The sequence below is a fragment of the Dictyostelium purpureum genome, assembly GCF_000190715.1.
Source record: "Dictyostelium purpureum unplaced genomic scaffold DICPUscaffold_606, whole genome shotgun sequence".
Lineage (NCBI taxonomy): Eukaryota > Evosea > Eumycetozoa > Dictyosteliales > Dictyosteliaceae > Dictyostelium > Dictyostelium purpureum.
Genome location: NW_003519940.1, coordinates 1 through 10,997, shown reverse-complemented (window position 1 = coordinate 10,997; position 10,997 = coordinate 1). Strand labels below are relative to the sequence as shown.

At 26.8% G+C, this 10,997-nt stretch overlaps 4 protein-coding genes across 4 annotated transcripts; 1 reads left to right on the top strand and 3 right to left on the bottom strand.

Annotated features, from left to right (window-relative positions):
• Positions 1-425: 425 nt before the first annotated feature.
• Positions 426-3,155, bottom strand: DICPUDRAFT_85139 (uncharacterized protein; the record flags this gene model as incomplete). The annotated part of the gene is made up of 6 exons (XM_003294637.1): positions 426-950; positions 1,021-1,269; positions 1,346-2,080; positions 2,143-2,279; positions 2,351-2,455; positions 3,026-3,155. 6 exons carry the CDS (start codon positions 3,153-3,155, stop codon positions 426-428), a joined length of 1,881 nt encoding a protein of 626 aa, XP_003294685.1.
• Positions 3,156-4,369: 1,214 nt separating this feature from the next.
• DICPUDRAFT_159721 (uncharacterized protein) lies at positions 4,370-6,082 on the bottom strand (the record flags this gene model as incomplete). Its single annotated transcript, XM_003294636.1, has 3 exons — positions 4,370-4,411; positions 5,466-6,010; positions 6,031-6,082. 3 exons carry the CDS (start codon positions 6,080-6,082, stop codon positions 4,370-4,372), a joined length of 639 nt encoding a protein of 212 aa, XP_003294684.1.
• Positions 6,083-7,352: 1,270 nt separating this feature from the next.
• DICPUDRAFT_43797 (uncharacterized protein) lies at positions 7,353-7,745 on the top strand (the record flags this gene model as incomplete). The annotated part of the gene is made up of 1 exon (XM_003294638.1): positions 7,353-7,745. A coding segment is annotated over one exon (393 nt), but the record flags the coding sequence as incomplete, so codon positions are not given.
• Positions 7,746-8,827: 1,082 nt separating this feature from the next.
• DICPUDRAFT_85137 (uncharacterized protein) lies at positions 8,828-10,997 on the bottom strand (the record flags this gene model as incomplete). Its single annotated transcript, XM_003294635.1, has 2 exons — positions 8,828-8,902; positions 8,986-10,997. Coding segments are annotated over 2 exons (2,087 nt in total), but the record flags the coding sequence as incomplete, so codon positions are not given.

Below are 10,997 nucleotides of genomic sequence, written 5' to 3'. Positions count from 1 at the left end.
TTTTTTTATTTTTTTTTTTAATTTTTTATTTTTATTATTTTTTTTTAAAAGGTAAATTGTGACATATTATTTTCAGACTGTTTTCAGATTAAAATCGGATCCCATCATAACATCCTCATAAATATAAATTTATTAATAGCATCATAAAAATAAATTATCACCATTTATTTTATTTTTATAGAATTTATTTTAAAATTATAATAAAAGAATTTTACTCATATTTTTTTTTTAAATTTTTAATTATAATTTAATTTAAAATTTGAATAAAAAAGAAAATGTTTAAAATAAAGGTATTTTCCCTTTAAGTAATATTACAATTACAATACAAAAAACTTTTTTATTTTTATTTTTATTTTTATTTTTATTTTTATTTTTATTTTTATTTTTTATTTTTATTTTTTGATACAAAAAAAGTAATATTACAATTACTCATCAGATTCTAATTCTACAGAGTCTTGGCCATCAATATCGTCAGGAGTTTCAATAGCCGAAGCAGCTTTCGAATTTGCATTGGATGTGGCAGATGAGTTACCATTTGAAGTTGAAGAGCCCATTGTAGTAGTAGTAATACCAGTAAATTGTTCAATCCTCTTTCCAATTTTAATAAAGAGATAGTTAGCTTGCCAAATTTTAAAAGTTCTAGACGATAAACCATAGATTAAAAATGCGTAGATACCAAATACTCTTATACTGTATATGAAATAACCAAATCCAGCAATGTCAGGTGCCTTTAGTAAACATTTGGATGGATCTTGGGATTGGGCAATACATAAACCATAGTCTGGAATCGAATCAGTGTATATATGCTTGTGGTTATTAACCCATTGGTCGTAAATAAATAAATATAATAAAATCGAAAAATACATAACCAATGAAATCATTGGTTTTAGTTCCATCTTTAATAGCTTTACTCTGGATTTTTTTTTTGAATCAGTTGCACTAGATATAATCTATATATTTCATAAATTAAATTAATAAACATTCAATTTTTTTTTTTTTTTTACTTTTTTTTATACCCACAATATAAATTTCACGGATTAATAATATTAAAAAGATTCCACCACCGCATAAGAATATACCTAAAGGTAACCAAAATGAAAATCTTTGATAGTTAAAGTTATTCATCCAACAAAAAGGCATTTGAGGACCTCCTGTGTATTGTGAATTTGAAATAGCAACGATTGGTGGGATCCAAGCTATAATTATAGTTGAAATTAAATAATAAATAAATCTATCTTTTTGCTTTCTACCAACTTGAAAAATTGTAAACTGTATTGTTTATTTTAAAAAATGGTCTATTAGTATAGTTTTGTTTTTAGTGTTTAATTTAAAAGTAAGTACTTACCCAAATTTCAAAAGACATAATACACCACCATTGTACAACTAAAAGTGAGGTTCCATGTAAGATAAATGCGGATGCAACACAAACACCGTCTATATGTGAAGCAAAACGTCCTGGTTCAGGACATAATGTTTTCTCTGTACCATTAAAGGTTAATAATGCACCGGAAAAAGATTGGCAAAAAATTGAAGTCAAAAGTGCAACATTAATTTTATCAAATCTTGATAACTTTGGATTAATAACACCTAGGGTAATTACCAAAAATAATGTTAATATACAAGATAAAATAGACAGTACATCAGATAGCTTGAATAAATTTCTCCATTGATTCGGATAGTATAGTGGTGCGGGGCAATTTACAACACATGATGAATTTGGAGATGGAAATATATAACCGATTGATTCATCATAAACCTGGTCCTTTGTAACATGATAAACTAAAGGAGGATAGCATTTCTGAATAGTGGTGTTTTGTGATACAATATTAGTAGTATTAATGCAAGAATCTGAAAATGTTGGTGCATTTATACCATAAGATGTTGAATTTTTGGGAAAGTAAGGAAAAGAGACATTGGTACCATCTACAATAACTGTTTCCTTCATATTACAGTTGATTCTTGAAGATGATATTTGACACGTTTTAGTCATTGATACACAATTATCATTACAGGGTAAAAGTGGGTATGCATATGTTTTTTTTGTAATAGGATCAGTATATTCTGCACATTCTGGAAAAAGCTATAAAATTGAAAGTATTAATAATATTGTTTTTTGTTTTAATTTTTTTTTTTAATACATACATATGAACATAAAAATTTATAAGTATCGGACGAGTTTTTGCATGATTCAACAGGTCTAATATTAATAGCAAGACGAACTAAATATCCAAAGTTACGTATTTCTTCTTGAGTTGAGGTCGAGTTGATGTAAACACTATCTAAATTGTATAAATGCAAATTAGTTTTTTTTTTTATTAAATTATTTTTATGTGCTATGAAAAATACTTACTGGGGTTTACTAAAAAACCATTGCAGAGTTGATTTTGTAAATCTCCTATATAGGTTTGGCAGGAACCATTGGGATCTAGTGGAAAGTATTGGGAGTTAACCAATACTATTAATATTAAAAATAATATATGTTTTAAAAAAAACATATTATTTATTATATTCGATTATTTATAATGATTAAAAAAAAATTTAGGGAAAATTTTTATAAAAATAAAATAAAAAAAATAAAATAAAATATAAAAAAATAAAATAAAAATCTAATTTTAAAAAAAGTTTTTGATTTCGAAAAAAAAACTTTGCGACCTTTGAAAAAATAAAAAATTTGGTATTGCACCATTATTGAATAATATCTTTTTAAATAATTTTAAATAAAAAAGTAATTATATTAAAACAATTATTATTAAAATAAATGAAATTAAAAAATATTACTATAATACTTAAATATTAATTATTTTTAATATTTTCACCATTAATTTTTTTTTTTTTATTATTATTTTTACAACACAATATAATAAAATTGTAAAATAAAAAATTAATTATTTTCACATTTATATATATGTAGTTTAATTAATATATTATTTAAGACCTGTTGGCGAGGTTACAAGGTTCAATTTTAGTTTCGAGTCTAGTTGGATATAAATTTCATGAAATTTGGATTGCTAAATTACCAAAATACTGCTATCTTCTCTTTCTTGCAATGGGGTTTTATAGGGGTTAACACCAATCATTGCTGCTAAATCACTGCCACACGCGGGGGATTTCTTTCTTTCACTAAAGTACTCTGGTGTTCCTTGTGTAATTGCCATTAACCTGGCAATCTCTTTTTCATCTATTACCTTTATCGCTGTACTTGAATATTGTTTTTCAAAATTAATTTGTTATTACTATTATCTGTTAGCGTATCTTCGAGCGTTTCAAATAAAATATTTTTAAATAAATTTGAAACAAATAAACTATTATTATTGTTATATAAATACACTACCAAAGAAAATAAAAAAGAAAATAGTGAATAAAAAAAAGTTTTTATTGAGATTACCATTTTTAAATTTTTTTATTTAATTTTTATTTAGAAATTAAATATTCCACGGACATCCGGTCGGGGCCTCGTACTTTATAATATGATTTTTCATCATCAACCAACCATTCCTTTTCTGGGAAAAGATATGTACAAATAACTGGTGCATCATATTTATAATTGGGCCAATATATTTTTTTTTCTTCTAAAATCTCTGTGATGGGTATTTCCTCATTGTAAAGTGTCTTTATACATATTAACATATCCCATGTTGTGAGAGGTATTAATAGTGGTATTTTATCCCCAAACTCTTCCACATCGATGAAGTATGCCCCTTTCACAATGGGACTATAGTACGTCGTCACATGCTCGTGGGCTTTTATTCTTTTGTTTGCTCTCTGAAGTTTGGCAAATTTCATTACAACGTCGTGTATCAAATACATTTCCCCCAAAAAACCCTCTCTTATCACATTTATTCGGAAACTTATATCGCCTCTTATGCTTGGGTTGACCAAACATTCATTGAAATAATAAAAAAAATCATAACCTATTTTAAAATATGGTTGCTCTAAATCAATATAAAAAGTACTCTTCCAGCGTCTCTCCCCGTCAATTATTAAACTATTTAATATATAATCTTCCATATTATATATATGTATTAATGTGGATGATTAATTTTAAAAAAAACAGCTTTTTTTAATGAATTCCTCCAAAACTCAAAAAAAAAAAACTAAAAAAAAAAAAAAAAACTGAAAATTTTTTTTTTTTTTTTTACATATAAATTTTTTGGTTTTTGGGTTTTTTTAATTTTTTTAATTTTTTTTTTTTTAACTATTTAATAATTCATTGTCCTCGATGTTATTATTTCTAATTTCTGGAATAACAAATAATTAAAAATGCACCTATACACCATATCATAATATTTTGATAATATTTCAAAATAAAAAGTTCCTTAATGTTTAGAATTATATCTTAAAGAATTGCTTGTCATTATCAATTGGTATACTAATTTGTTTTTCCGAGCCATCTACGACCACTGTGGTTGCACTCATATGATTTTAATGGTATATGAATTCTATTTTATTCCTATTATCAAGTCTATTATTAAAATAACTTTTAAAAATATCTTTTGCCAAAGGTGATCCAATGTCTTAAAATTCTTGGGTATCTACAGTTTTTTTTCAATAATTTTTATATAATTATTCATTGTAACCTATTTAATTATTTCTAATCACTAAACTACAAATGTACATACCATTGATTCATATTATCTATATGAAAATTCCTTATTAATTTAACAGTTTTATTAAATTTAATTTAAGAAAAATAAAATATTTTTAAATTATCAAAAAGAACAATAGGATCTATTTTGTGATATAAATTTAAACGCCATCAAATAAATTTTTTCTCTTTTCCTTTTAAGTTGCCCAGTATGATTGTTTACTTTATATCTTAAAGTATTGCTTGTCATTGAAAATCTTTTAATTCAAGCAAATACTTTTCTGACAATTATCCTGATTGATTTTTGAATTATATCTTGTTGTTTTTTATTTTGATGTTTTTTAATGGTAGTTTATGGTTTGAAATAACAAATTAGCATGCCAATTAATAAAGATATTAGAAATTTATTTTATAGTTGTAAATAAAGTAAATCAGCTTTAACCTTATTGGTTTATTGTTGTCCAAAAAGTGGAAAGGTATTGCAGATTGGCTTTCCTTCAGGTGTTTGTAAAATGATATTGTGTTATTGAAGTAGGTGGTAAAAATAAGATATTAAACAACAAAATAAAATTCAAAATGTATTTTCTAAAATTAAAAGATTTTCGACAAGCAATATTTTAAGATATAAATTTAAACAGGAAATTCCTTAGATAATGTTTTAAAAAGATATCATACAATATAATGTAAAGTTGTATTTTTTGTTAATTGTTATTTAGGGATTAGAAATAATAACATTGATGTTACAATGAATAATAATATTAAAATTATTAAAAAAAAAAATTTAATTAAAATTTTTTTTTTTTTGAGGTTATTTTTTTGATTTATTTTTTTTAAATTAAATTTTTTTTTTTTTTTTAAAAAAGCTTCTTCGTCAAATTACCTTCTTTCCAAATTCTTTATTTCCAACTTCATCAAGTATCGATGTAATTCCTTCGTAATGATCAGATGGTATAGTTTTATCGCCCAATGACACTGATATTTCCTGTGTTGCCACTGGTTGTGGTGAGGACGATGTTTGTTGCTTCTGTTGGACAATACACTCATACGATAATACCTTTGAATCACAATGGACAATTGGTATGTTGGTTATCAAAGATGCAAGAAAAATATTTTTATTATCCATTTTCAAGTGTTCCAATGGGATATAGTGGTCTCTTATTTCATCATCAGTGTCATAGCATCCTTCATCCAAATAAAGATTTGAATTTTTACCGTATTTTGTATTGCCGTGTAGTCTAAAGTTACGGTTCTTTGTGTAAACATTTTTCAATTCAATTAATTCTTTGATCCAGTTACCAAAATCAACATTGCTTCTCCAAACGGCACCATTGAACTTCCAATGAATGTGACAAGAGTATTTGTGTGGATAATTTGTGAATAATACAACAATACCATATGGTTCACCATTTTCACTGTAGCCTGACTCTATATATTAATGTACATACCAAGAAATACAAAGTAGATGATCAAATAATACAATTTTTCAACATTGGTCATGATACTTCAGTTGGCATATCAGAAGTTTCACTGAGTTCTCGTACTGATAGAGGGGAAGGATTGGTTTCAAAGCAAGCTGATGAATTCGAAGAGAAGGCAGAAAAAATAAATCCATTAAAAGGGTAGCGTCAAATTCATCGAAATCTAATGCAGGTGCTAATAGTTACCAATCATCTCATTGAATACTTCAGAAGAAATCAATGGTGATAGAATCAAAGAGACTGAACATGAATATGATAGTATAGAATTGCAAAAGAGAATTTAGCAATGGAAAAAGATTTAAAAACCAAACAGTTAATAGAAAGTCAAAGAAATAGCAGTAGATCCAAGAAATCTCGATGACGAGCTTCCAACTGAAATGATGATACAGGTTGAACAACTTAGAAAATTAGAGATTTCTGACTCAAAAGGTTCATTTGTAAACAGTTAGAAATGAAAATACTCAATTAAAATTGAAAATATCGAAGAGGAGAATGGAGGAAAAGTTAAATCTTTTAAAAAAACAAACAAATCTTCAACTTAAATTTAGTACCCTCAAGGAATCACTTTTAAGAAATATCGAAAATAAATGTAAATAGGTTATTGATTTGGAATTTGTTTAGGACGAATATCAAGATAGTAATGCTAAACTCTGACCGTTTGAAGAGTTCCAATAAACCAGGTAGAAATGATCAATAGACATCTTAATTCAAACAAATGACAACATTGGTGGTAGTATTAAACCAAACACAACATTAAATTCAAAAAATAGCTCATCATCAATTTGGAACTCATTATTTTAAAAAAAATCATCATCAAATAATTTAAAATCACCACCATCACCATTTAATAAAAATAACAACACCTCCACAACATTTACCTTCAATTTTAAAATATCTCTGCCAATATTTCTTAGATCCTATTCCTTATTTTTAGCACTAGAAAAAAGAAAAGAGGAGGATATAATAGAACAACAAAATCAAAAACAACAGCAACAGGCACAGCAACAGGCACAACAACAAGCACAGGGGCAAGATCCAACAAACCCAGATAATAAAAACAGTACAAACAATAATAATAATAGTAATTTATTAAGTAATAATGATGGTCAATATGATTGCCAAGAGTTTAAACAATTATTTCAATTTTTTAAAAAATATTATATAAAAAGAAATTGTTTACTGTAAAGACTTTTTCAAATTCAACCTATATTTTAGCGCAAACCGCTATTGCAAATTATAATTTACGTGCATACGATGTTGGTGATGAGATATTCGAGAGGTTAATAGAGCTGGAGCCAAGCCGTTTAGAAAATATCGATATCTACAGTAATATTCTATATGTTCGTGATAAAAAAGCAAGTCTCAGTATGTTGGCACACAAGGCTATGAAAATCGAAAAGTATTGTCCAGAGACATGTTGCATCATTGGTAACTATTACAGTTTAAAGTTGGAGCACGACAAGGCGATTATGTACTTTCAGAGGGCATTGAAGTTGAATGATCGTTATCTTTCAGCATGGACCCTTATTGGGCACGAGTTTTTAGAAATCAAGAATGTATCAGCCGCCATCAATGCCTATAGAAAAGCGGTCGATATTAATCCAAGAGACTACAGAGCTTGGTATGGTCTAGGTCAAACTTATCAACTATTAAAACTACCACTCTACTCTTTATTACTTTAAGAAGGCAACTACACTAAGACCATACGATCTCAGAATGTGGTGTGCTGCTGGTGGCTGTTACGAATTCATAGAGAGAATACCGGAAGCTATCAAATGCTATGAACGAAAAAGCAGCATACTACTACAAAAAAAATCTTTTCTATTGCGATCAAGAAAAAATTGATGGTCAAGAAATTATTGATGCACTTTTGTTTTTATCAAATCATCACAAATATTCAAATCCAACTTTATCCGAACAGTATTGCTTAAGATTACCTCAATTACTTTGAGAGACAACTCATAGATAAAAGTATTATTATTCGAAATACCCAAAGATTACGAAAATAGAAGAGCTTTAACAACAAATTATTATAAAATGGGAAATGGATTATAGTTCACGAAAATAGTAACAATAGATGTGACGATGATTTAAATACTATACATCATTGGCTTAAAGAAATAGAAATTAATACCTCTTTAGATATTATATCTATTCCTAAAATATTTATTTCAATAAACTCATCGCCACTACCATCAAGTTGTAACGGTCAATTTAGTCTAATTTCAGCATTAAAAGAAGACCATTCAGAGTTTTTAAATATGGAATTTTATGAAATATATACCAAAGATAATTCATCAATAAATTATAATAAAATTATAAATATAATAGAGAATTTTTTAGAACAAACTAAAGTTTATTTAAATAATAAATAATATTCAATAAAGTAATTTAAAATTTCATAAATTATTTGTATTCGATTTTAAATTATTTTTTTATTTGTATTTGTGTTTTTGTGCGAGTGTTTGGAAAGAAATAATGATTTTTTTTTTTTTTTTTTTAATTTCTAAAAATAAAAAAAGAAAAATATATACACATTCGCACACAAATTAACACACATCCACCCAAAATTACTATATGAAATTAATTTCTCTATTTTTTTTTTCTCTTTACTCTTTATGTGCATAATAAAAAAATAACAAAATAAAAAAAGAAAAATATATATTTTTTTTTTTTTTTTAATTTCTAAAAATATAACTTAATTTATTTTTATTTTTATCTTTATTTTATTTTTTATATATAAGGAACAAAAAATACTTTTATATTAATCAAATATTGATTCAATATATTTTATAAATCTACTTTGGTAATCTTTTGGGTTAACTGCTGATATTTTAGTCTAAAAAAGAAAAAAAAATAAAAAATTATATTAGTATTGAGATACCTTATTAAAAAAAATATTAAATTTAATTATAAACTTACTCTATCAAAGAAAATTCCTTTTAAAGCATTTTCACCACGCTTTTTTAAATTATAAGTTGTTAGGATATCAATTAAACCTAAATAATAAACTATACCTCCATCACTTTCTTCTGTATTCGATCTATTTATTATATTTGAAGTTGATAATGATGTTGGTTGTTGAGGGGTTTGAATTCTTTCTATAATACCATTAAAATCCTTTTTGAAATAGGATATATCCTTTTTCTCAAGTAACTTTGGACCTTGAGATTCTTTAAGAGTTTGAATTGATTTGTTATCACTAATATGTAAACCAACTAATAAACTATAATCACATATACCATGGCTGCACATCCATTCAGAGTCGATTGATAATTGTTGTATAAATACTTTTTTTAAATTACCTAAATGAATCTTTCTTTTTAAATTTAAATCCTTGAATGTTAAATCCTGAGTTTGAATATTAATACTATTTTCTACACCATTTATTTGATTACTACTATTACTTGTATTCAAACTATCTGTACTGTTTTGGTGATACTGTTGTTGCTCCTTGGCTAATTTTTGCTGAATTTTATTAACATCAACATATCTACCAATTGTTGAACCTTTTAAATCATATTTTTCTTTAATATCCAACTTTTGTTCAGAATAGAAAAGATTGACCATTACAACAAATATGATATCTCTATGGGAACTATTATAATAGGAAGCACCACTTAATTTTAATTTACCCTTTAAACGATATACTCCCAAAAATCTTGGAAGCAAAGAATTTGGATACTTCATAATGTGTTGATAGTATGATGGAAATAATTTAGTGAATGTTTCATACTCGCCTGATGGAATTGTTTTTAAAAAGTATTTAGAGTCCTCTGATTTATAGAAAAAGCTACCACTTCTACCCACAGTTTGAACCTCTAAAAACTTTACAATATCAGATATATCTGGGCTGCCTTTTGATGATTTGGTTCTAAGGAAATCGTTGTCGACATTATAATATTTTCTTATTGCCTTAAAAACCTTTGGGGAGAATATTGTAAACTGCCATTTATCTGAAAATGAGGATGTTGATGATGCTGTAGATGATAGCTCTGTGTTTGATGCGACTGTTGGTGAGGTTATAGTTGTATTTAATGAATCTGTTGTTCTTGCTATTGTTGTTACTGTTGATGATGATGAACATTCAGATGTGGATTCTGATTCTAAAAGATGGAATTGATTTATAATTTGTTCATCATCTAAATCTTCACCTGAATCAATTGGGATTTTAATATTGGTTTCTTTATTAAAATCTTCTTGTGAAAAATCACTAATAATAGAAGCCCCGTCTTTTTGATTTGTTTCTCCATTATTTATTTCAAATAACTTTTTAAAACCAATAGTCAATAAATCAATATATTGTTGAGTTTCTTGATCCTGTAATAATTTTTTAGATTGATTTTCATTATCTGATTGTCTATATAGGGTTTCTTCGATAGCGTTTTTGGAATACTTTAAAATATTAAATGGTTTTAAAGCAGATCTATATGAAGATGATGTTGGTGGTGATGCATTATTTGGTTGTTGTGGTATTGTGGGTGGTGATGCTTTATTTAATAACTTTGAATCTACTGATATCAATAGTGGTTTAGTTGATAGTTGGGTTGGTAGTTGTTTGGTGGGTTGTTGTTGTTGGATAGGTTGTTGGGTGGTTTGTTGAGTTGGTTGGGTTGGTTGTTGTTGTTGGGTTTGTTGTTGTTGGGTGAATTGTTTGGTTGGTCCTTGGGTTTGTTGTGGGGTTTTTTGTTGGTTTGTTTGTTGTTGTTGGGTTGGTTGTGAGGTTTGTTGTTGGGTTTGTTTTTGGGCTTGTTGTTGTAGGGTTGGTTGTTGGGTTTGATGTCGAGTTGGTTGTTGGGTATGTTGTGGTTGTTGTTGGGTTGATTGTTGGGTTGGTTGTTGTTGGGTTTGTTGTTGGGTGAATTTTTTAGTTGGTCCTTGGGTTTGTTGTGGGGTTTGTCGGGTTTTTTGTTGGGTTGTTTGCTGTTGCCGGT